General features: G+C 42.1%; 1 protein-coding gene across 4 annotated transcripts in view; it reads left to right on the forward strand.

The window, feature by feature from the left end:
- The first annotated feature begins 4,199 nt into the window (after positions 1-4,199).
- BTRC (beta-transducin repeat containing E3 ubiquitin protein ligase) overlaps positions 4,200-26,879 on the forward strand; it is a 129,098-nt gene continuing 106,418 nt past the window's right edge. For 2 of the 4 annotated variants that reach the window (XM_054163184.1, XM_054163185.1), the window contains exons 1-2: positions 4,200-4,332; positions 22,434-22,502. In XM_054163184.1, coding sequence (XP_054019159.1) covers positions 4,285-4,332; positions 22,434-22,502 — 117 coding nt within the window. In that variant the 5' untranslated portion in view covers positions 4,200-4,284. The remainder of the gene's footprint in view (positions 4,333-22,433; positions 22,503-26,879) is intronic. The other 2 variants (XM_009908120.2, XM_054163186.1) reach the window with 1 other exon arrangement.

Below are 26,879 nucleotides of genomic sequence, written 5' to 3' on the forward strand. Positions count from 1 at the left end.
TGCAAACACTGGAGCATGCATTCCAGAAGTATGGCGAATCTATGGTGTGGATTGGGACTGGGGCTTCATCTCCTGCATCCCAGTAGCCAAGCAAATCCAGTGGGGCACAGGGGACCAGCACCATGTAGTCCCAGTGGAAGGAGGGAAAATTGGAATGGTCTTCTGAGGTCTTTTCCAGCCCCTGAAATTCTGTGATTCTGTAATTTATGGTTACATGCTCAGGATTCCTGCTAGGATCCCACACACCCAGGATTTGGCCTTCCTGAGACATTCCCCCACTGTCCAAGTTGGCCATCTAGAGCCTCCAGTGGCAGTGATAATGCTGTGTGAGCAGAGAGGGCGCTCAACCCCTAGGAGGGTCAAGAAACCCTGACAGAATGAAGATAAGAGATTTTTCACCTGAGATTTGCTGAATTAGCAACTTCACCATCTCTGAGAGGGAGCAACCTCACCTTTCTCTCCTCTACCCTAGAGAGCAATTCCCACCCACCCTTGCAGCAGCTTTGCCATTTGATCAGAAGAAAACACAGTTTGACTCATTGACAAATAGGGGCTTAGTTTGTATTTCCTGATTATAGTTTTTCTGTACCTGTAGTGAATTAAAACAGTCCATTGGGCTACCAAACACATTCCAGAGCTGGCACAAGCTGAGAGGAGGAAGAATATAACTAGCAGAGACAGGATAGGGGATGCAGCTCCCCTTTCCAGCTGCACAAGGGATAAATTCAGCTCAATTTGCAATGCCAATCCATAGCCTGACTGTTCTGATTTCTTTGCAGACAAGCCACTCTGGTCATCCCCTTCACATGTGCAGCCTTGCACATCTCCTTAGCAGAAGGTAATGCGTACCGTCCTGCTTCAGCCATACAGTGTGCATAATTCATAATACATAGTCTTGGACTCTCTTCTTTTGCTTTTGTGTGACTTGAGTGGCAATGTCCCTTTGTCCTGAAAAAGCCCCTTCACCCACAGGCTGCGGGGAGCCATCCTGCACCCAGATCCCCCAGGGTGCTACATATGAAGCCCCTTTAGATGAGACATTAGTGCCCTGTGTGAAACACACCACTGTTAAGGGATGTGCTGGGATGGAGAGGCTGAGCTCAACCACTGGGACATTTCTGGGTGCAGAGGCCCCTGTTTCCTCCTGGTGAGCTCCTATGTTATCAAATGCCTGCGTGCTCAGCACTGTGAAAATCACCCAACGATAAAGGTTGCTGCTGCCAAGATCTTGCAGGACAAAGGCAATAACAAAAGGTTGCTCCACTGGTGCTCTCCTCTCTTTTCTCTTTCCTTCCTTTCTGCTGCAACTTGGAAAGAATGAAGCCAAAGGACTGCCAAAGCAGAGGAAAACAAGGCCAAGCACACACAGATGGCAAGCCCACAAATCGAATTTAAAATCATCCTTTATTATTCAGAATATTAAAATTCAGGCAATAATGCCCAAAGGAACTGTGCTGATTAAAGCTCCCTGATGTTTCATGGCCAAATCTTGCTGCTTCCTCCAAGGGTCACTGGGACAAGAAGTGGAAACCCCTCTGGAGCACAGAGAGAGGTAGGGCTGTACCTGCTGCAGGTCACTTAACCAAACAGTTACTTACTGACCCAATCAGCTTCACTGAAAGCAAAGCACCAGCTGTTCTTACCCAATTAATGACTGCCACAGCAAATTAACATGGCGTTACACAGGCGTGGATGTGGTCCGCAGAGTCCGGAATACACAGAGCAATATGCTGTTGCAAAAATAATCACAGTAATATCTTTACCATTAGGTAGCATCCTTCATCTGGAAAGATGTTGAGCTCCCAGTGTGCATCATGGCTTGCTTCATGCAACATGCTCTGCAGTGAGGGGATGGAGAGCAGAGGAGTGGGGGGTTAGATGACTGCTGTTTCAAGCGGACAGTAAAGAGGAACTGGTCAAGAAAGCTCTGCTGTGGTAGAGACAGCACTGATCACGTCTGACTCCTGGTTCCTGCAATCCACACAAATCATTTAATTGATTGTAAATCAATTAATCCAAACAAATCATTATTTAATTGATTGTAAATCGATTAATGATCTGAACTCAAAGTGTGCCTTCTCCCTGCCCTATACACCTCAGAGCTTTCCTGTGCCTGTCTTCTTGCTGTGCGATGCAGGAATCCAGGTGAGGTTCACGTGGCAAACCATTACCTCTGTGCTCAGTGCTGCCAGAGCAAGCGCTACTCTCCAAGTTCTTCCTTGGTCTGTCTGTGCTGTGGTGGAGTCTTTTGCATTGTGGGGTCCCAGTGGCAGTATGGCAGAATAACTGAGCCACTCTCTTCTGCCAAGGTTAAGTCCAGCACCTAACCACCCATTTAGTTTTGACTCCATTTCGTTCATGCTTTTTATGACCTAGAGACACTAATCCCCTATAAATTACAATCCAGACAGATCAATCAGCCTAGAGGGCTTTGGGACAGCAGTGTCTAGTGCTAAAGCATTATGCTTTTCTCTTTTCCTGCAATTATAGCAGCATCAGATATTATTGACAAATAAACTGTGCAATCAAAGCCTTGAGCCCATCGTGCTGCTACAGAAAGGATCCATTTACATCTCAGTCAACTGACTGTAGGATGCCAGGAGGAAGGAGACACAGAAGAGCACTGTCCCAATTACCAGTGGCCTCTGGTTGCCTGAAGTACTGTTACAGGAGCTGTCCCTTTGTAATTATAGGACTCCCTCATTATAATTACTGTTATTTATACAATTGTGGTAAGTGTTTTCAGCACTGTCAGCAGTCTGGAAAATACCCAGCCGCATTACAGCCAAGCATTTCAGGCGTTTCACTGCTAAGAGTCTGGGCTTAAAGTATGATGACCAAGAGTATGGCTGGGCCACTCTAAGAATAATAGCCCATGTCCCAGTGACCTGAAAGCTTTCTTCAGATTTCTATGCCTTGGAATTGCAGAGGGAGGACATGAAGTTATTCCTGCCTCCTCCTTTCAAGCCACTGCTCTGGGAGCATAGCTCATTCCAACATCACACCACAGATGGGCTGATATTCCTTGTCACCTCTGCTGGGTCACTGGCTGGAGGACATACTCCTGGCACTAGGTCATGAGGCACCATCTAGGTCATACGTCCCTGCAAGGAATCTAGTAGTGGGTATATTCTCTACACCTTTTCCTCTCTATTTTGTTTAAAAATATGGAGTAGATGGGGTGTATGGAGAAAAGGAGGGAAGTGTATGGTGCACAGGAGGTGACAGCTTCATACCTGTGACTCAAAGCTTTACTTTATAGGTCAAACACGAGAGTGGGCTGCATGTCAGCAAGCAAGTGCTGATGTGTGTGGCTAGCACTTTTGCATCTAAAGAGGAAGAAATTCAGAGTATCTCACTTAAGATGCAGGGTGAGATATATAAATGGAGCTAGGAAAAGAATCTTGAGTGTTTTACTGGATGACACACTGTGTAGGAATCAGAACTAAAGACACAGGAGGTGTCTCTTTGCTCATTGCAAGGTGGCTTCAGCGTGTGGGCACACTGTGAAAAACGTAGGGGAAACTAGAAAGAGGTTATACAAATTTAACAAACCCCAGAGGATTAGAAAGGATGGATGCCAAAGAGGGAGCCGGTCTGTTTTTGGTGTGCAACAGAAATTAAAGAGGGATGACGGGGGGTGGGGGGGAGGGCATGTGGAAAATAACCTCCAGTCTGTGTGCAGCTACCCTTAGAAGAATGATGATCAATTTAAAAAAAAAAAAAAAATTATTTTATTTTATTTTATTTGCTTGCTGCTTGCTACAGCAAAGAGGACTTGGCCCAGTTTTCAGGGTAAATAGAAACATTATAAGGAATAAAAGAGTAAGTGTAGGGGCAGGGAAGCACCACGGGAGGCTGGTTATGTGATTTTTCTTTAGGGGAGCCCCGGGGCCGGGAATGGCTCCCAATCGTCCCTGCGAGGCGGGGCTGCCCTCGCCCCTTCCCCCGGCCGCTGCCCTCCCGTCGCACCGGCACAGCCCAGCAACTACAACCCCCATCGGCCCCCTCTCCCGGGGACAGCGCAAGCGCAAGCACCAGCCGGCTCCCGGCGTGCCCCCGCCCCGCGGCCTTCTGGGATTTGTAGTTTTCTTGTAGGGATCGAGACTTTGCCGGCTCGCGGCCGGGGACTCCATTTCCCGTGGGCCTTCGCGCGGCGCATGGGCTTTGCGGGCAGCGGGGCGAGGTGGGGTGGGGGACGCGGGGCAGCGCAGGTTCCTGTCTGCGCTGGCTGCGGCCTGGCACTGAGGAGAGGGGCGCCCCCGGCCCCGGCCGCGGAGGACTATGGACCCGGCCGAGGCCGTCCTGCAGGAGAAGGCGCTTAAGTTCATGGTGAGGGGCCGCGACGGGGCTGGGCACTTGTGTGTGTGGAGGGGCAGCCGGGGAGCAAGAGCGAGGAATGAGGAGGGGCTATGGTGGAGGGGCGGAGGTGGGGAGGATGGGGCTCGGGGCATGGAAGGGTACCCCTGGGGGAGGCCGGGCCTTTACGGTATGCTGGGCCTAGGGGCGCCGGGTTGGCAAGGGGCCGCTCTTTCTGCGGTCAGGGGAAGGCGGGGAGCAGGGCCTCGGAAGTGGCGTGGGGTGTGGGAAGGGGGCTGCCTGCTGGGGGGCACTACGTGTCGGGAGCGGGGCCCTCACATCCCTGAAGTATCGTTGTGTTGAAATAGGGAGGCTGCAGGTGTCATCTGGGAGCAGAAGTTAAACTCGAGTGAGGCAAGCGCTGGCAGAAGGGGCCCACTAGTATTGGGGGGAGGAGGGGTGGATATGTAATTCTTGGAGTTTTATCTTTATTTATGTATTTAGTCCATCCTTCTATACTGCACAGCATTATTTTGCTTATCCTTCCATTCTGTTATGATAGTGGTAAACCCAAAATCTTTGACTTGCTGCTGCAGGTGTATCAGTGATACATGAAGAGCATTGCTTAGGTTTGCAAGTTGGTCTTTGGTGTGGATAACAGCCTTGGGTGTACTTAACTGCATCCAAGATGCTCTTCAGATGTGTCTGTTTCACTTAGATTTGTGGCATGATGCACTGAAATTGTACTTTGATTCTCTTTCTTCATTTGTTGATATTTGTGTTTTGGCCAGAAAAATAAGAACTAGAAATCACAATAGAAAATAAATTGTTGCCAACTGAGTTGAGTGTAAATTTCAAGTGCCAAAAACTGGTTGGTTGTTTTTTCCCCCCTCTCTCTAAGGATGTCATGTAAATGACTGATGACACTAGCTAAAAGTTTGTGTTAGATTAATACTTCCAGTGGTACAGAATTAAATCTAGGCTCATCAAGAAGAACCAATTCTACTAGGCCTTCAGAATGTAAGCCCAAAATGAAACTGAGGAAATGCTGGTTGCAAATTCTAGTTTCTAATTTAGCTTCGAAACACTTGTTTGGCTTCTAGTTTTTACTCTTGCAGAACTTGTTTCTCTTGAGACTTTATGACCCTTTTGCTAGTAGTCTCCAAGTTTGTCAGATTTATAGAGTTTCAGCTCACTGAAGTGTGAAAATGCTATGGATACCAGGATAGGCAAGGTAGCAATTAGTAATAATAAACTACCCTCTTTGGTGTGTATTTGGCCAAAGGAGTGTCACAGATTCTGTTGCACATATGTTTGGCCAAGCTTAGTAATTACAGCCTGCCTCTAGATAGTGAGTTTCATATCCTGAAAAGTTTCTGTCAGGCAGTACTGTGAACATGCTATACTGATTCTCTTATGCTGCTTTTTTTCACCTCTTGCACTAAGAGTCCCATCCAAAGGCTTAGTCCAGGCGTTAGAGATCATCTGTAAGATTGGGCCTGGGACCTCAGGGAATCACTGTTCATCTTGGGGCAGGCTGTGTTCCACTTGAACCATAAAGCTCTGTGATACTAGAGAAAGACCTTGAGTGTGTGAGAGAGCTGCTCTTACAGGAGCATGGACCTGTTAAGAGCACCAGATAAAAGAGGGAATTATCAAGATCAGGCTGCACTGAGAGCTAAAAGCTAAAGCAAGCTCCTCAATGTTTTATTAAAATGCTTCTTACATGCAAAATGGTTGTAAAAAGTGCAGTGAAAGATGTGGCTTCCCTCTCTCTGCTCTAAGCCTTTTTTTTAATTGTTGTTTTATTGTTTGTTATGTTTTGTTGTTTGTTTTTTTTTTTTCTTACAGGTTGAGAGGAGAGTGAGAAAAGCTTTTTTTAGCACATCTCAGTCTTTTGATTTAGTGCATGTCCTTCCAGAACACGATTCTTAGTTATGCTGATGAGGTAGTTTTTGTCAGACATGGTGGGATCTTTTGATGTTTGTGGAGGTGTGGCACAGGTAGGTTGTGTTGGTCCGTGGGGCATCATTTGCAAGCATCAGCTTGGCCCTGTTTTCTGCCTTTTAGCCCTTGAAGTGTTCATGTACTGCAGTAATGGCATTGGTACAATTATCTACACAGAGGTAGCTGATCATCTCTTGTGTCCTCTCGGCTAATGCTGAATCACTCACAGTGTGTTACCTTATTCATCCAAGTGTATGATATGCTTCATGTGCATCTTCTTTGTTAGGTGAATTGCAGTTTGGGTTGAGGTGGGCTTTGCTATTAATTAGTGATTTTTTTTTCCCTGGGAGTTTCCCAACTGCCATCATAGATAAATATTCAAGCATCATTTGGAGGCATAAGGCCTATTAACTTTCCAGCCTTTTGTAGTTTTGTTTTTGATGTGGATTTGTGGCAGGCTTCACGTAATGTTGAAAAGCAGCCCTGTAGGTGGTAGTGGATTTGTAATTATGCAGAAAATAATGCTTTTTCCACTTAAAAGTGACAGTACCTAATTTTTGGCACGGAGTTTGAGCAGCTTTCTTGAGTTGCACAGAGCAGTCAAGATAGGCCTGACAATTTGTTGGGTTTTTTTTGTTTGTTTGTTTGTTTTTTAATGTCTGATTAAAAAAAAAAAAAGTCATGTGGAGGCATCATGCAATGTTAATGTTATGAATGAAATCATCTTGCTTTAAAGTATCTATATTTGATACTGGACTCTGCTGCTCATATGTAACTTTTTGGTGGAAGTAAAACAAAGTCACCTTCTTATTGTGGGTGTATGACTTGATTACTTGCCAGTGAAACAGTATTACATTTAGCTGGTATCTGCTACCAGTTTCTTGGTCTGTGATCAGGTACAATGTGTATATTCAAATACTTTAAGGTTTAAGTAATTTAACTTCATTTGCCTACTCAGTTTACCTCTACATTTTAAGAAGGCCTAATTTATTTCTGCTATTAAATTACTGTGTATTAGCATTATGCAATACTAAGCCACTGCTCACTAGGGAAGACTGTTCTTGCTGCTGAATGAGTGTTTTTTGTCATGCGTGCTACATGTCATCTTTCAAAGGTTTGTGTTTGGGTTTTTTTGAATGAAAGTCAGTTCCTAGATTTAAAATAGGAATTTTTAAGTTACATAGTCCAATGTTCTGCAGCCTGGGGAGGTGGTGGAGTCACCATCATTGGAAGTGTTTAGGAGGAGACTTGATAGGGTGCTTGGTTGCATGGTTTAGTTGCTTAGGTGGTGTTGGATGGTGGGTTGGACGTGATGATCTTGAAGGTCTCTTTCAACCTATTCTATTCTATTCTATTCTATTCTATTCTATTCTATTCTATTCTATTCTATTCTATTCTATTCTATTCTATTCTATTCTATTCTATTCTATTCTATTCTATTCTATTCTATTCTATTCTATTCTACTCTACTCTATTCCAAAGGTTTTACTAGCGTGGAACATATCTCAGTTCACCTCAGCTCCTTTTCATGTTTCTACAATCCTATAGATAAAGTGACACTCTTTGAAAAGTACAGCATGTGGAAGACTGATGCACAAGCTAAAGGAAGAGATTAATGTGCCCATTATCTCAAAAAAACACCACCAACCCCAAAACCATACAGGAAAACCCTCCCCAAAATCCATGCCTTACAGAGTTCTGTTTTCATGCCTTCAAGAATATGGGACTTCTGTTGTCATAACCATTTACAGAAGTGCTGGAAACGAGGTGCTCAATTAGTAACTTTCATGTTCGAGTAAAGTGTTTAAAACTGTAGATACAGTAGAGTGCACTGGGCTCAACTGAGACTTTGATTAAATGTCATATAAAGTAAGCTACATATGCCTGCATAGAATAGTAGATATTTCTTCAAAGTGGCTTCAAATGGTTCTGTTAAGTATTCGCATGTTCTGATGATTATCTTTTTAATTAAAATGAGAAATCTTTGTTTAAAGTGGCATTCTGGTTTTTTTTACGGCCTGTTACAGTCTCAGTAACAATCATTTCTTAAGTCTGAACGTTTTTAATTCCAGGAATCCATTTATATAAAACTATGTTTAGACTTAATTAAGGAACGATTCTTCCAAAGCTTGTAAATAGCCAGGAAAAAAAAGGGACGGAGAATAAAACTGACATCCGCGCCTGGCAGAATGATTGTTACAAGGTATGTAATACGCTATAAAATTACAATAAAGCCCTTTTTATAAGAGTTCATATTTTTCGTTCCTCATTTTGAAGGGTATTTAAGAAAAATATCAAAGCTCTATGAAGCAACATCTGTTTTCTTGAATGGACTGGTGACGACTTCAGGCGCGTTTAATTAACGCGGCTTGGAGCTGTACCTGACCAGTTTGGGATCCTGTCTGGGATGGATTGGGAGGCAACAGGGTGATATTTATTGAATTAGCATCAGTATCACCGAGGTTGGAAGAGACCTTAAAAGATCATCAAGTCCAACCTGTCACCACAGACCTCATGACTAGACCATGGCACCAAGTGCCACATCCAATCCCCTCTTGTGCCCCTCCAGAGGCGGTGACTCCACCAGCTCCCTGGGCAGCACATTGCAAATGTGAACGACTCTATCCATGAAGAACTTTCTCTTCACCTCCAGCCTAAACTTCCCCTGGTGCAGCTTGAGACTGTGTCCTCTTGTTCTGGTGCTGGTTGCCTGAAAGAAGAGAACAACTGCCTCCTGGCTACAACCCCCCTTCAGGTAGTTGTAGAGAGCAATGAGGTCTCCCCTGAGCCTCCTCTTCTCCAGGCTAAACAATCCCAGCTCCCTCAGCCTCTCCTTGTAGAGCTTGTGCTCAAGGCCTCTCACCAGCCTCATTGCCCTGAAGTTTCGCTTTCTCAGTTTCTCTGAACTGATCAATTTCCCATACTTCTTTAATTTCCTGCCTTGTGAATAGGAAGACTTCACAAGGGTCTTTTTTTTATCATTTCACTCTCAAATTGCCATTCTCCTTTTCATTTTGGGTGATACGATTATAGGGAGTCCTGTTGGCCTTCCGGTTTCACAGGAGAGCCAAAACCTTTTGGTTGCCTTTAAAAATGCATCTGTGTTTTATTGCTTGTTTGTTTGATGAGAGAAAACACCTGAAGTTCCTTAATTTTAGTATTCTTGGTTTTGTAGGCACTCCCACACAACTGGCAGGTAATACAGTCAGAACAGTCAGTGTAATTGGAAGTTGAGGGATAACAGGCTAGGAATCACCCCTCCTCCCCCCTTACCTTTTTCATACCCTCTGTGTGTGTATATTTTATATATATATATATGGAACAAGGCTTATACTTTCAAAGAGGTTCTCTTTGCACTGAACTTACGTGATTTATGCTGTTGGTAGGACTGGGGTTTTGAAGAATTAGCTGCTGTTTTGAAACTCTTGAGAATGTTACAGTCTTCCTAATAACCTATTTGTGTCGTGGTCATCGTAGCAAAGGATCCTGGATATCCAAAGCCAGGGTGGCATGAAGGCAATGAAAGTAACTTTGTAAAATAGCTGGAATTGCAGTGAGTTTCAGGGCTGCAAATCCAGCTTGGATATTAAACACATGCTTACTAATTTTTTTTCCAGTGGAACTGAAATAGCATCCTCTTAGTTTAAGACTTTGCTTGGCCTACCATATTGTAAAGCAAATGTTGATTTATTTGCTTTTACCCCAAACTCTATGCTGGAGATTTTTCTTCTGCTCCTGGTACAGGCCTTTGGCACCTCAGTAACTCCACTCTCCCTTCTGTGGCGGTGTTTCTTTTCAGCCACTTTGCTCCATTAAATATTTGCAATTAGAAAAGCAAATGGCAAATTTGCTATCACATCACTGCAGTACTTAGTTTCATAGACTTAAAAAGCAGAATTTGTTGCACCATGTTCTCTGCACTGTAATATATACTATAAACATCAGAGAGAATAGGCTGACCTTAATATTTGCTTCCCAGGCTAAATCGCCGCCTTGCAGCAGTTATTTCCCACTGAATAAAAAGTTTAATTTCACGCCCTGATTAGTGCTAGTATGTGCAGGTGGATATTTATTTCATGCAGCTAAACTAATCTGCCTTGGCAAATTATTTGCCAGTCAGCAGAGCTATAATTCCTCATGAGTATTTGGTACTAAATTATCATTCTCATTAGTAAGATAAAGCGGACTGCTCTAACCACAAAGTTTGGTTAGGCAGAGGGTTTCCTAAATAAACCTTGGAAGGCACAAGATATGTGCAGTGGCATGGATATTCTCAATATTCTGAAGTCATTTGTGATAAGGAGGAGGCAAAGAAGATCTCAGAGGCAGGAAATAAAATTATCCTGTGTTTGTGTATTATCTCCAGAGGCCAGGTAGGAACGTGCAGTGTTTGAGATCACCTCCTTAAGAGGCCCCTAATGAAGGAAAAATGAAATGTTGGTCTCTGGAGTATTTCCAGTGGCCAACCAAATTCTGATCTCTGGGCCATAAAAGAGATGCAAATATAAAGTTACTTTGTTTTCTTGTTTATTTTCAGTGTTAGCAGCTACTGAGGTAGCAGAAATAATGAACTGAGACTTGATGTTAAATGTCAGAAGAAACAGGAAACTTCATGGTCTGATCTCATTTAAAGTTCCCTTAATGCTGTAAAAACATTTCAAATGGAGATCAGAAAGTATTTCCTGATGTGCAAATGTTGACTGGATGTCCTTGTAAGGTGAACCATAGAATCACAGAATGGTTTGGGTTGGAAGTGACCTCTCAAGGTCATCTAGTCCGACTGCCTCTGCAGTAAGCAGGGATATCCTCAACTAGATCAGGTTGCCCAGAGCCCTCTTGAGCCTCACCTTGAATATCCCCAGGGATGGGGCCTCACGCACCTCCCTGGGCAACCTGTTCCAGGGTTCCACCACCCTCATGGTAAAGAATTTGTTCCTAAAATAAGGTCATCCACTGTTTGTTTTCTCTTGCTTTTACTGTATTGGTAGTTTGCATCATAAGACTTGCTAGTCAAATGTACTTATTTTCTCCTACAAGGAGAGTAATTTGTACCTGCAAATTATGAATTTTCATTAAGAATTGAGTGAAGGCAATCCACTGACATACTTCATCTGTATGTACCCACTTCTTGTAGTATTCACTTGCTGCAACAGTGTTTAAGGTATAAATGATCAGATCACGTGTAAGACTGAAACCAGCAAACCAAGCAACTTGATGGTGTTGTATAAAAATTTTCATGCTGAATTCAACAATGCAGATGGAATGAGCTGGTTCCTCACTTCCTTGTCTGCTTATGTGGTGTCATCTCCGACTTCCGTGTGTGCTGGTGAGATCTGTGTAACACTTCAAACTGTTCTTGGCGACAAACTTACCTTGTGTTTCTCAATATTGTCTTCAGTCTCTCCCATTTCATCTTTCCTGCAATTCAAGAGCTGCTCAACAAGGCGTATTGTTTATATATTTTAAGTTATTTTGCACAGGAGGACTGAATCCAGTGTGCATTTAGCTGTGGAAACTGAAAATTAGTTGCAGCAGAGCAGAGTCCAGTGGCTGCAGCTAAATAGCAAGTGCTCAAAGTACAATTAATAAGCAATCAAACATGAAACTGTTTTCTTGACAGGATGCTGATTAGTGCAGAGGAAAGCTTGTTGATCCCATGGAAACTGTTGAAAATAAAACAATCCTGGGAGTTTCATTTAAGTGTGTCCTGCTTGTTAAACAACGATGCTTTCTAATGGTTCTTTATCTGAGGTCTTGAGGATCAAATACTACCCCTGCTCTGCAGAAAAAGAAAGCTGAAGCTCAGAAGTTTGGCTGGGATCAGGGACTGGAAGAATTTGTGTAGGGTTGTGCAGTACACTGATAATAGAAGGCAGGATAAAACCAAACCTGTTCTTCTAATAGCTAACCTCGTGCTTCTGACCATGTATTGGTTAATTTTACAATTGGCTAGCCACCTGTTAAAATAACACATTTTATCATTAAACAAAATTAATTTTCAAAATGGCTTGAAACTGTCTGTTTTTAATGGGATCTGAATATTCTTAGTTTTAATCTGCCTCATGAGGCTTGTCTTTCTTCTGGGAAGTACATTGTTACATCATTAAAATATCATCCCCTACCGAGAGAGAAATCGGTCCCATTCACTAAATGGCAGTGCTGCAGCCATGACAAGTATTTCTAAAAACTGCATTAAAATTCATTTTTTTTTCCTTTTCTCCTTTCATCTGCAAGTTCTGTGGCTCCATTAACCAATGGGTGCTCAGCCTGCGTGCAGCTGCTTGTGCACAGCCCAATTTGCTAGCTGCGATGGCTGAACGTTTTGAGAAGTGGCAGTGAAGACTTGCAGTCGTAAATTGTTTCACTTTCCCACCGGTAATTTTGCTTGGAAACAAATGACCAGTTGTAATTTTGTGCTCTCTAGCTGCTTCAAGTCCTTCTCTATAGTAAGAATGGAGAAACATCCAATTTAATTCCTCCCCCCCCCCCCAACACTACTGAAGTAGGGTGTCTGCATTCATTTTGATGAGAGCAGCAGGAAGGAGAGAATGAGGAAGAACAACAAGGGGTCTTTCCAGCCTTCCTCAGGGAAGGACAGAAGTGTTTACAGTCTGTGAGCAGGAACTATGCAACCTCTTGGCAGACTCCAGTGGAATAACCAGTTTGGACTAGCAGAAGCAAAGAGCCTTAGTGCTGATACAATTTCCTTCATCCTATAGTAAGAAGGGGAAAGTTGCATGGACATACTATGAAGGAATGGAGAAATTCTCAAGTGCAGTTAATAGAATAGAATAGAATAAACCAGGTTGGAAGAGACCTTCAAGATCATTGTGTCCAACCTATCATCCAACACCCCCCTAATCAACTAAACCATGCAACCAAGCACCCTATCAAGTCTCCTCCTGAACACCTCCAGTGATGGTGACTCCACCACCTCCCTGGGCAGCCCATTCCAATGGGCAATCACTCTCTCTCTGTGTAAAACTTTCTTCTAAACTCCAGCCTAAACCTTCCCTGGTGCAGCCTGAGACTGTGTCCTCTTGTTCTGGTGCTGGTTGCCTGAGAGAAGAGACCAACCTCTGCCTGTCTACAACCTCCCTTAAGGTAGTTGTAAAGAGCAATAAGGTCACCCCTGAGTCTCCTCTTCTCCAGGCTAAGCAACCCCAGCTCCCTCAATCTATCCTCATAGGGCTTGAGCCCCTCACCAACTTCGTTGCTCTTCTCTGGACACACTCCAGCAAGTCAACATCCCTAAACTGAGGGGCCCAGAACTGGACACAGGACTTGAGGTGTGGCCTAACCAGTGCAGTGTACAGGGGCAGGAGTTGTATGTTAGCAGAGCAGTAACAAGTGTCCTTCTAACTGTAGTGTAGACAGACCATCTTCAGAAGCACTTGGAGCAAACCAGAAAATTGTATAAAGGGAGTTTGGGAGATACCAGCTAGTGTAGAACTCTGGTGTGGTTTTTCTATCATCTGGCTTTGTGCTTACATGTGGATGCTCTCAAGTTTGTTTGAAGGGTGCTCTCTCCTGATGTTTCCAGCTAAGGATGTAGTTAATACAGATTGTGATTTGTTTGGGTTTTTTCCCCCCAAATACAGAAGGATGGATTAAATACTGGGGAGAAAAGTGATGACTGTCTTTGCTTGGATACAAAGCAGGGCTGGACTGTACTCTGACTAGAAAAGAAAATCTTCAATGTTTCCAGGCCTGCCTTTGTAGCAATCAAAACAGTCTCCAGTTGTTGCAGAGAAGAATGGTCTAGCGTGAAAGTCCGTCATACAATGTAGTCACTCTCCCTTTCTACACACATCATTTGTAATTTATTGGGACAGTGATGCAGAATGGAGCAGTGTTTATGTGGGAGTTGCTTTTAGTTTATGGATAGTTGGCCTCGAATTCTGTCTGTTAGGAAGATGCTGGCAATTATCCAGGGGGGGTTGTTCATTGGGTCTATTCAGTGCCCTTCTTATATGCCAATGCTCTGAATGGGACTGGGAAATGCAGCCAGTTATCATTCATCTCCTGCAAATTAGAACAATGAGAAGTGGGTGTAGTCTTGAGAAATGATGGATTGTTCCTGTTTTAGAAGATGAGGCTTGGAAGCATCTCAGCAGTTTTCTGAACGAAGCAAAACAATGTTAACACCCTCTTCAAATCTGGCAGAAGGTGTTTTCTGGTGCTCATAGGTTTGAAAGGACATAAACTGCAGTCCCTGCTAATTTTATTTTGGTATTTATTTATTTCCCCCTTCTTTTAAATGGGACGACTCCAGTGAAGTGTGTGGCTCTTGTACTTTGTCACAGCTGCTGTTTATAAGCAAACATAGATGTCCTGAAAGCTTTTTTGCTGACAAAGGGATTCTTATGTATCTGTATCTCACTGACCTTAAAGTAAGAGGCAAAACATTACAGAGTCCATAAGTGAGAGGAAACAACTCTGCATGGAATTGGAACAGGTCTTGTGGAACACGGGTGCAAGGCTGATGCAGGTAGACAGTGCACTCTAGTCTCTTTTGCAAGCTACTCAAAGCAGTTCTTAAATGAGTAGAGTTCTCTTTGCTGTGACTTTATACAGCTTTTCCACTACTTTGAAAGCTAGTCTCTGTTCCTGTTTTCCAGGTTAACATCATTTGTAGCTAATTCCTTCTCATTTGTTCTTGTGCCGATGTTCTTGATCTTAAGTAGCTCTTCTTGCTCCCCTGTGGTCCTGTGTGTATATTTGTGGTGAGCAGTTACATTCTCCTCTGAGCTAGATCTGGTCAGGCCAAGCCAGCATTTTATTTTATTTATTTATGTCCTAAGTTGTTTCCTGTAATCTTGATCATCTTGGCAGACCTTTATAAACAGCTAAAAAACTTGACTAGTCAGGAAGACGAGTGACCAGAACTATACAGAGCATTCTAGGATAAGTTTTGCTGATTCTTTGTACATAAGCAGCAATCCTAATTTCTCCCTTTTGGAAGTCTTTTGCTTTATGCAGTATCCTATAGTAGTATTTGCCATCCTCATGGCTGCATCTTATTGGTGAACCATCATTATCTAATGAGTAGCATATCCTAGGGCCTTGTTTCCTCTTGTCAGTTACTGAATCCTTCGTTTATCATGGAAATTATGTTACTTTTTAATTTATGGACATCTTGTGTTGGCTCTGTTACCTAGATCTTCAGGATCCTGTGTCCTATGTCCTTATGATGTCTCTTAAATTTGTCTTCAGCCAATTTCATAATCACTATGGCAATCCTGGTGGGTTTTTTTCAGCTATTAGTGAGAGTACTTTAACATTAATTTCAAGATTAATAATGGATTTCAACAAGGCTCAATCTCTGTAAAGCTTGATGGGTCTTTTTCTGAAATAACCTGTGATCCTCTACCCATTTTAGTTTCTTATCCTCCTTACAACTCTGGTATTAATCCTAATCCTCTCCATTTTAACTACTAACTTCCTACATGTCATCTATCAAATGCTTAACTACTTCTAATTTGTCTGGACTTCGGTGATCTTCTTAAAGAAGAAGATTGGGTTAGTCTAGCACTAATTCTAATTTGTTCTAAATTGGGAGTAGATTTACTTATGCCTCCTGTGGTGACTGCTTTGTTTTGGCAATAGTGATCAGTCTCAGTAGATTTCATTTCTTGGGAGACAGGACATGCTGTTTTTCATTTTTGTGTGTGTGGTTTTTACTTGTTTCTTTTGGAGGGTTTGCCAGTCATTTATGCCACATCTTAGACTCATTCTGGTTAGTCTTCTTAGAGATACTTGGTCTGCTTGGGCATCCTATTGGTGGATTTCCACTAGGTATCTTCAACCTCTTCTGTTGCCTCTGCTTCATTCATAGTCCTCTGAGACAGGAAGCTTCTTTGGTACTTTATTTTTTTAAGGAGGAGTTCCCTCTAGTTAAGCCAAGCAAAGGAGCTTTTGCATCTTGTGCTAGTCTCAAGGATTTGAGAACTGCCCCATAGAGCTGAACTCAGTACAGGGCACTTAGGTCAGGAAATGAAATTTAATACATCTTGGTAAATACTTGGGGCAATTAGGGATTCTGAGTTACTTAAAATGGATGAAGAAGTCCCACATTGTAATTGTAGCATGGTGCTTTCTGAGAAAGAGATGAATTGGGATAGAATGGCCATTTCTGTAAACCCAAAGTTTTTTTGGTTGTTTTATTGAAGAGGACATTGTTTGGTTTGAGTGCTGGAGTCTGCTCGGAGACAAGAGCTCACTAGCTATGCAGAGAATGTGGTGGTTGAGTGCTGGAGTCTGCTCTTGAAAGCATTTCCATTTCATAAGAGAAATAAATAAATAAATATTCCTCTTACAAATGCATCTGCTAAATCTGTGAACTGCAGATTTCCTTCCAGGATAGTTGGCACAGACCTGTAACCCATCCCTTTTGCAGGCTTTTTTTGGTCAGCTACCTAAAATTAAGCAGGAGATCAGAAGGGTCAAAGTCATCACTGTAGCTTCTTTTGTTAGTTACAGAGATTGCAGTTCTCCAGACTTCTTGATTTTTGTTCACCTTTCCTGTTTTTTTTTTTTTTTCACAAGCACAGAATTTTCTATCCTGATGCTCTGAATTTCAGTGAAGAATTAGAATCCATGTGAGCGTTCTGACTTTGCTATAAACGTACAAAAAAGAGTCATGACACTTAAAAGACATCAGCTCCAATGTACAAGCTTCCAGCTTCTGTTTTATACCTAATGCTTGCTCTGTGAATGCCACTGTTCTTGTTGGATACTTAACCTGGCACAAGTTCAGACAGTAGCATGAGAAGTGTAGATTCTCTTCACCTCAGATCTCCCAGTCTTGAAGGAGGCTGTGTATAGGACTTGAATTTCATATTGAAAATGTCAAGTGGTTGTGAAATCAAGCATGTTTTTACTTATGGGCATGAAGAGGATCTCTTTACACTGCATGTTTGCAGAGCTTGTTTTTACTTTGTCCAGAGATTAATGGAGTGCTGTCACAGATCTCCATTTGGTTTTGAATACTGTAGTGCAGGATTCTTGTGAATGCTTAAGAAGGTTTCCAGGTGTTTCATATTACAAAAGTAGTTCTCCTGGCAGCTGCTGCTCTTCCAGGATATATAAACTTGCGTCTTTTTATCCATCAAGGAACACAAATAGACTTTTTCCAGTGGGAGCTGGTTTGGGGCAAATCTTGGTCAACATACTCCAAACAGAATCACTTAAGAACTGAGTGAGAATTGACTCCGTGTGGGGTGAATTCATTAAGTTTGCAGGCAGTTAGAGCCTACTGTTGGGAGAGTGCTGCTCCCTTCTGAAGGAGTTTGTATCAAACTGTGAGACCTGACAGTCAACTGACTCGGGGTTTGTTCATTCCTTCTACAAAATCTCAGCAAGGACACACCGAAATATTAATAGCTTCTGGTTTTAGAGTCAGAGAGCTCATGGTTTTCTCTCATAATAGTAAGGAAGGATTTTGAAACCTTATCTTTGGCTTTGGTGAATTTGTGTTCACAAATCTAACTGTGCCTTGTTTTGAGTACTGCTTTGGGCAGTGGATTAAGGTACCTCTTTGGGCCATGAAGTTGTATATTCTATAGGAGGAATTCAATTTATTGCTGCAATGCATCCAAACTCATTAAGAAGTTTTAGGCCACAGGGGATATTTTCCTGTGCTGTGGAAGTCATCTCAACTGGACAATCTTCAGTGCAACTGGCCATGCCCTTCCATGTCAGTGACTGACAGATCTAATTCCGCCTTTGTAGCCGAGAGCCTGTTAGTTAATGGAGTCGTGAATATTGTTACTCAGAGGCAACCTTCAGCATATTAAAATGCATTATTCCTGTTCTTCACTCAATATTTATGAAACAGGGTGTTACACCTAATGAATGCAGTGGTGTCGTCAAATAAATACTGCGTGTAGATCATAACTTAAAGGAAATGAAAATGTAAGTAGCTTCACTACTGCTTTGCACTGACAGAGAGAGATGGGTTGAGCTTGCCTGTTTAAATCCTATGTGATGGAAACCAGAGCGAGTGCCCTCTCTGAGGGAAAAGGAAGCATTATGGGTTATGTGATCAGATTCCCAAGATCCTTAGTACCTATATATTTCATACAGGTCTCAACTTTTCCTGCCCCCCCCCCCCCCCCCCCCCCCCCCATTTCTTCTTACATGGAAGGAGGTGAAATGGCGAAGCAGCAGTACTGCCTCACAAGAACCGTAGTAGGCTTCCTTTTGTAATTATCATTCTTGACATATTTATCCTTTCTTATGGAAGTGAATCTGCAGATATTTAAGAACCCTTCTTGCACAGAAAAGCCCAATTTCCGCTCAGTACTTAATTAGCACTTGTTTATGACACGGCATCTGATTTGATTTTCAAAACAAATTGCACAGTAAAGAGGCTGATATTTAAACTGTATAGTAACCACAGCTCCAGCTGTGACTCAAATATTGTAAGCCTTCAGGGGTTGTGTTTAGGCTTAGAAAATAGGAACTCAGGCCTGTAATTAAATGTCCTCTAAAAATCAGCCTTTGTAGGGGAGGGAAGGGAAGAGGGTACCACTGAATTTTAAATTACTGACTTGTTCTCAGGCATCATTCTGTTGCTCTGGGCTTTGCTAGGGACAGCAGAAATCAAATGGATTTAAAATGGAAGAGTAGATTACTAAAAGAAAACAAGTCAGGGGTTGCAGGAATAAAAGATGAGCAAAGCAAGCTATTCTGGCTCATGGGTTTACAGGCAATTGCAAGGTATGAAATAATTTTAATATATGGGTAATAGAGAGATGACAAGTTCTGTGGCCACCAAAGAGACTAAAGAGAAGGTAGGCATTGTATACAAAGTAAAATTGCATGTCAGAACTCTGAATAAGTTGCTGATGGTTGTGAAATAAGCCACATGTGGTGATGGGAGGCTCCTTTTTAAAACAAGTCCTTGACAGTAAACGTGAGTGTCTTGGCAAAGGAAGTAGACAGAGTTATATTATATTACAAATTAGTCACTTAGATAAAAATGTGAAATTTCCAAAAAATAGCATGACATAAATTAGCAGTTAAAGTGCTTCCAGAGTTACAGCTGGAGGAAAACAAACCCTGTTGTGGCTATTGAAAAAGCGAGTGAAATTACCTTAGCAGCCTGACTTTTCGTCATGGAAAATGCTGGAACAGATGCCAAGAGAAAAGATTATGCTTATGAATTGTATTGAAACATGAGCATAAACGGTGTTTTCCCATGAAAATACAGGAATGAGTCATTCTTACAGAAGGAGGCAATTAATTGTATTGCTCATAGAAGGGCCTTGAATGGATCGCAGTTGTGGAAGTGTTGATTAACGAAACTACAACTTTCAAACAAGGCAGTTGCCTGCATCCCACACCTTTTAAAGGCTGGTGGAACAGGGTCATTTTTACTTCACTTTTTAAATTGCCAAGCACATGTGAGTTCTGAGTTTGGTTGTAAAAGTTTAGCCAGTGGTGAATCTGTGAGACTTTAAGTAAGTCCCTTGTTCCTGTCCATGATGTGAATGGGGGCTCACTTGTGCAAGTACCACACTTTAATGCCTTACGCAGCAGTATGTGGGTAAGTGACATATCACAGTATCACAGTGTCACTAAGGTTGGAAGAAGCCTCAAAGATCATCGAGTCCAACCTGTCACCACAGACCTCATGACTAGACCATGGCACCAAGTGCCACGTCCAATCTCCTCTTGAACACTTCCAGGGATGGTGACTCCACCACCTCCCTGGGCAGCCCATTCCAATGATGAATGACTTTCTCTGTGAAGAACTTCTCTGATGAGGACAGATTTGTCCAATGTAAAGCAGACACTCCTCACTGGGAGGATTTTGCAAATATGGTTTTGAGGGCTGAGTGATGGGTCTTACTTTTCTCCTATTTGTATATGTAACCTGTCAGCACTGAAAAATAAACTGAGCTTTCAGTTGCTGCTAATCTGCTAGAAACCTTGAATGCTTCCAGTGCTAATACGCAACCTTGCTGAAGTCACACGGAACTTGTGTTGGTAAGAGCTGTCTAAATAGAAATACAGTGTTATCTTTGATATTGGAGACATTTCTCTAAGAGAGTAATCCTGTGGAAGGCAATAGATCTGTTAATATACTAATGTATTTGCAGGACCAGGATCTTCAAATTAAGTTGTTTAAATTGGTGTCCTAAATCAATTACACAGAATGCTGTCTATTTATATATATAAAAATACAATATATTAATATATTACATATATTAATATAAATCAATTGCACAGAACCAATGGGCTTTGCAAATGTTAAGCAGCCTGCCAGTCCTAAGAGAGAGCTTGACTGTTACCCTTTAATTTGTAGGTTAGGTGGCAGAAAGAAATGAAGTAATTTTTCACAATTTCTTGTGTGGACCTGGGCAGATCCAAGACTGGTGTTCAGGTTTCTTTACTCCTGACACTGATTTCAAAAGATGATTTCTGCTTGATTATGGAGGGGTTTTTTCTTGGTATTGATAGGTATACTGCGTTGTGCTACTTTGAAAGAGCAACCAAAGCACTTGTGCCTGAAGCAAAATGTGGTTTTCTGTGGTCTTCTTGCTAGATATGTAGCACTTCATAGAGTTTCTTGCATTTTCAAAGCACATAGAAATGTCAGCAGTTCCTCTCAGCAAACCTGTGAGGTGGGTTAAATGAGTGTTGTCCTCATTTTGCAGTAGTAGAGAGACTAACCACCCATGAAGTTAGTGCTGAAGTAAGGATTAGGTCTCAGAGCACGATGCTTCTAGCTGTGTGAGAAGTCCCCTAAAACATAGTTTGTTAATGTGTTAAGCATTGCAAGTCCAAACTCAGCAGGTGAATGCAGTAACCAGATATACTTGACTTTAATTTATCAGCACAATGGTGGTTATTAAAATTCATGTTTAACTGAGATTACTGGCAAGGACGCCAGGGCATAATCTTACTACTGCTTTGGAAGATTTAGGAGGATTTAAATTCAAACTGGAGAGAAGCAAAAATAACTAATGTTCAAAGTGTATTGTAAAACCCTGTATGTGTACTTCTCTTCAGAGGCAAGATTTTAGTCTGTTCTAATTCTTGCCTAATTTAGAATTCCAGGGCTGGAGTACCTTACCACCATAGCTGTGGAGATTTGTCATCAAGTGGTGACACACTTCCTCTTCAGTCAACTATTTTATAGTGTTAGGAGTATCAAGATGGATACAATTGGTACAAACTAAATACTGCGTTCACAGAAGAACAAATAGGGGTAGACTCACCTGGAATTAGAGCCAATCTATAAAGGAGTAAGATATTTTTTTTTCCAGCCTTCCAGAAAGAGCACACATCCACTGGTTTGGACAGGAAGTACAGTGAATGAAGAAAGAGATTGAGAAGTAATTTTCCACAGTAAGAAAGATCTCTGGACTTTCTGTCTGCAGATATCCCGTCGCGTAGATGTCATTTTAATCTCTAAGCATCTTCTTTTTTGGGGGGTGGGGCAGGAGGGAGAACAATGAGAGGGAACAAGTGAAACCACTTGATTATGAGAATATTTTTGAACTGCAAATGAATGTCAGTACAGGCAGCTTTTCACTTTGTTGTTGCGTACATTTTTCTAGCCGTAAGTTACGCTGTATGTGTTTCTGTTTCCAGAGCAATTGGGTATCTTGTCTTTTTTTTTTCAGCCCAATAAAGCATGTAAACAATAAATGGGGAGGAGATTATATTTGCCTGTCAGTTTGAGGCATAATTTATGGCAGTGTGTGAGTATAGTTTCCTGTGAGGCATTCAGGCTGCACCTCTTCTGTGATTCTCCTTAATCTTTTCATGTTGTCCAGTGTCTGGTCTGACTGTGTTCGGGATGGTGACTGTGGAAACATTCTCATAGCTTGACTGCTGCTGTTTTGACACCATATAGCTTTATGTAGTGGCAAAAGCATTAATGAGCATTGGTCTCTTCTTGTGCACCCACCACAGAGGCTGTGTGTTTGTGTGGAAATTTTATACCTATGTATACTGACGGTGTGGAAATAATAAAAACTATGTTGGTTTTATTAAAAAAGCATTGCTAAACCAGCTAATATCAGAGGAGTAAACAAGAACTAATCTGGGGATTAAACCTTCCTATGTGGCTTAAAAAAATTGGCATTGTTTAAAATGCTCCAGGATTTAGACGTAGGTTAGCTAGGTCCCAGTGTAAAAGGAGGTCTCTCTTTATGTCTATTCTCTCCTAGCCCCGAATTCACATGCCAAAAGATGGATTCCAACTTATATCTTCTGGATACCAAGCATGGCTAAAGCAGGTTGGACTGTATTATTGTTATTCATCTCATGTGAGGGACCGTGTTGGACACCTGTGCTTGTCTCATTAGTGAAGTACATAAATGAGGGTGTAATGAAGTTACGGTGCCATGTTAGCCGATACCCCTCATAGCCATCACTGTTTTGTGTCTTATGCATGCTGTGTTTGTGTAACATTTTCTCACCAGTCTTATGAATGTGCACTTCCTGTAAATAAAAGTTCAAAATGCAGTCACCTGAAAGCAAAAAGGGTCAGAGTTTGAAAAGGAATCTGCAACAGCAGCTCGAATTACAGAATTGAAATGGGCCTTCAAACACAAAGCTGCATGGTTGTGATGCTGGTAATAATGGGGAGGCCACTGGGTTAAAACTCCAGAGGATTGCATCTAGCGTCTAATTCAGATCTGCCTGGGTGAAACACGTATGGACACTTACTCACATCACATAACAATTGTGCAGTTTGACACAATCTGACACTGTGGGGACTCCCCGTTCGGAAGTGGCCTCGCGCTATATTACTCTGGCTGTTATTAAAGGCCAGGCTTCAGATGTCTCAGCAGTCTGCCTCTAGCAATTGATGTCAACTTTTCACTTTTGTGAGTGAAAAATCCCCCCTTCAGAAAAAAAATAGATTAATTTACGAATTGCCTGTACAAATCTCTTCTCTCATGAAGACACGCACGTGGTGTATCCTACGTCCTTGAGAATATGTGGCTTAAAGTACCTGGGTTTGTAGAAAGCCTGAATGATTGTGTTGTTATGGCAACAAAAACCTGGAAATATGAAAACAGTACAGATAAGCTTCATCCTGTTGTCCTGGCAACTGGGGTGGTGGAATGATGAAACGTGGTGGCGAAGGCATCTACGGTAGCGTGAGCTCAACAGAAACAAAGTGCCAAGTCACTTGAGTGTAGTGGGAGGGAATGAAAAACTGCAGCAGTAAAACCCCTTAAAACAAGAGTTTCATTGCAGGTGCTAACAGGATGGCTCTACAGTCTTGTCTCAGTATCTGACAAGTAGTAAGTAGTAACGTCTTTGTGCAATTTGCTTACTGCTGTCGACTTAACATTGACTTCTGTGAAACTGAGAAGAGCTTGAACACATATAAGAGCAGCAGCATTGAGTCCTGTGTTATATTTGCAAACCAGTTCTTCGGATGAGTGATACTGCAAAAGTGAAATGTGCTTTGGAGCTTCTCTCTGAGAGACCATTTCTTTCTCTCTTCAGGTCCACACTAGTCGAAGGTCAGCTGGGACACTGAAGCTGATGTTTTCTTGATTTAAACTTTGCTGAGCTGCAGGCAAGGTGTCTCAGAGGAATCTCAGCTCTGCAATTATCGTCTCACAGAGCTCAAGTTTGTTGACCTGTGGGGCATGGCATCAGTTTCTTTTTCTTATGTGGTAGGTTGGGAGAACAATGGGAAGAGGCCAGTGTGGCTGTTCTAGTTTTCTTTTACTTTTGAGGCAAACAGGCCTGCATCTCTTTGTGCTAGGTTATAGTGCCACTGCTCTGATGCAGGTAGATACATGCTTTTTTGACTGAAAAGTAAATCTCGGGGTCACATAACCCCTAAATGCTCAGTTAGTGATTTTTCAAAGGACACTTTAACATTAGGCAACCTCAAATAATAGAAAAGCTTATGCTTTTTAATTTTTTTTCCACATGGCTGCTTCCTTTTTTGATTTATAGTTTACTGTTACTGGTTCTAAAGTCTATCTTAAATCTTCTTACTTCTTCTTGATCCAATGCAAAGTTACAAACTTGAGCTTGTGTCATTAGCAAGTGCTGTCATGAAAACAGCACTGAATTTAGAATAGCAAAGCTGTGATTTTACCACAGGAATTATATGGTTGGGGAGTTGATACAAAGGGTGGAAACTTGGAATGGGCTGCCCAGGGAGGTGGTGGAGTCACCATCCCTGGAGGTGTTCAAGAGAGGATTGGACGTGGCACTTGGTGCCATGGTTTAGTCATGGGGTCTGTGGTGACAGGTTGGACTTGATGATCTTTGAGGTCTCTTCCAGCCTTGGTGATTCTGTGAACTTTTAATTGAAAGAACTTTTCATGAGAAACAGAGAAGCTTTTTTGAGTTGAGGATGATTTGGTGTAGGGTGTATCAAAGGCTGTGTCTGTATGATTCCTGGAAGGAGAGCTGCTTTTAGAATAGAATAGAATTAACCAGGTTGGAAAAGACCTTTGAGATTGAGTCCAACCTATCATCCAACACCATCTAATCAACTAAACCATGGCACCAAGTGCCATCCAGTATCTTCCTAAACACCTCCCTGGGCAGCCCATTCCAGTGGCCAATCACTCTTTTTATGAAGAACTACTTCTTAACATCCAGCCCAAACCTCCCCTGATGCAGCTTGAGACTGTGTCTCCTTGTTCTGTTGCTGGCCGCCCAGGAGAAGAGACCAACCCCCACCTGGCTACAACCTCCCTTTTGATGTATTTAAAAGCAGTAAGCTACATATGCATCCAGATGGAACAGTGCCTGTGCATCAGGTTTATCCTCTTGGTGCCTGTGTTTTTAAACAGGATGCTAACATAATGATTTTATTTTTTTCCCCTCAGCATAGCTGAGTATCGATCTGCTGCCTGGCTTATACAGAATGTGAGAAGTTAACCCAGTAACACATTGTATTAATGTGGGCTAAAAGCAGTTTATATTACAGATGGGGTGGAGGAACATGGAGTTCTGCAAGACTAGACACATACCATAAAGATCCATAAATCTGACAATTTTATCTCAAAAGAGAGTGCTGACTGGATTTGCATATTTTCAGCCTGCTTAAAGTGGAGATAATAGTTGAACACTACCTGAGCATGGGTTGCCCACACTGATGCCATTACCCTTTGCCCTTTCATGGCAGGGTTTTCTATTTAATGGTGCTGTGCTGTGGTGAAGAGCTGCGTTGTGCTCCTGTGTGTGCCAGTGGAAATACAATGCCAATGCCCAGGAATATGTGTTGCTTTAAGAATAGCATTCTAAGTAACCTGCAAAGCTCTCTTTACTCTGTTTCCTGTGGGTTTATGTTCTCCAAGAAGGCAAACACCTACAGTTAATGTATTCAGCCTTGATCTTCATTTGAGGCTGTTTTTGAATGGCAGCAACATGCTGCTAGAAGTCTGTAACATCTCATCACCTAGATGTTGACCCTTTGAAGATAAGCTGCAATTGACTTCTGAGAAGGGGAGGGGAGGGAATGTTTGTCTATAAATATGATCAATAGACATGACATTCCAATTCCTGTATTATATTGACACTTTCTATAATGAAAGCCAAAGTGTGAAATTGGGCAAATTAAGCTCTTAATTAGCTGAAACACTTACAAAACATTATTTTGATTACATAAACAGGGAAGTTAAAAGTATTAATTTTAGATGGCTTGTGAAGCATGATAATTCAGAGTTAGGGCTAATGCCTCCCCTTTGTAATTTTGAGGAGTTATCCCTGGAACAGTTTTGTGTGGTAGGTGCTTCACAATAGTCCTGAGGGATTTTGTGGAATTAAATAAAGCTAGAGGTAGAGGAAAATCTCATGGAGCCTCCACTACATCTCTCCACCAGTGTAGGTTTGTTCTCTGCAGTTTGTGCAATGGACCAAAGTTACAGAAGTGTCCCAAGCTGAAGAGATTTCAACCCACTTCTTGGAGCAAGGTTGGGCAAAATTTTTACAGCCTCATAGCTGTTCAGGTTCAGTGATGGTTAGGCAGTTGGTATACTGCCCTTTCTGCTTTTTATCATGAAGGTGATGATTCACTGCTCTCCTTGGCACTTGTATTTTTTTCTTCTTTTCTGTTTTTGCTATTTATATGTCAGAGCTCATGACAGACACAGTCTCTAACACCTCTTTCACGGGCAGACCTTGCTGTGTGGATGTGGAGCTAAGGTGCTGTGGTACTCTGCTCAAGCTCATGTAGAATGCCTGTATCAAAGAATTAGCTTTCTCCCTTGTGCCATAAGAAGATTTTTAAATTGTTCAGAACTGGGGCAAAATCAGGCTTTCAACATGATGGACTTTAATAGCAAATGTGTTTCCTTGCTAACAAAAGAGCCTGGTACTCTTGGGCTTGTAAAATCTCTGGTTTGAACCTTGAGATAGTTTCATGGTTTAGGCCTTGGAAATTCCTTTTAGCAAGTTTAGGTAGGGCTTGCTTTTGGCAATCCTATCTTTGGTGTTGCTTAGAGAACCACATGCAAGTCTCTGCTTGTTACACTCCTTAAAGAAGGGTATGGCATCTGGTTCAATGCTCTGCAGGTACATAGAAATACATAGAATAAACCAGGTTGGAAGAGACCTTCAAGATCATCGCATCCAACCCACCTAATCAACTAAACCATGGCACCAAGCACCCCATCAAGTCTCCTCCTGAA

The sequence above is a fragment of the Dryobates pubescens genome, chromosome 8 (assembly GCF_014839835.1).
Source record: "Dryobates pubescens isolate bDryPub1 chromosome 8, bDryPub1.pri, whole genome shotgun sequence".
Lineage (NCBI taxonomy): Eukaryota > Metazoa > Chordata > Aves > Piciformes > Picidae > Dryobates > Dryobates pubescens.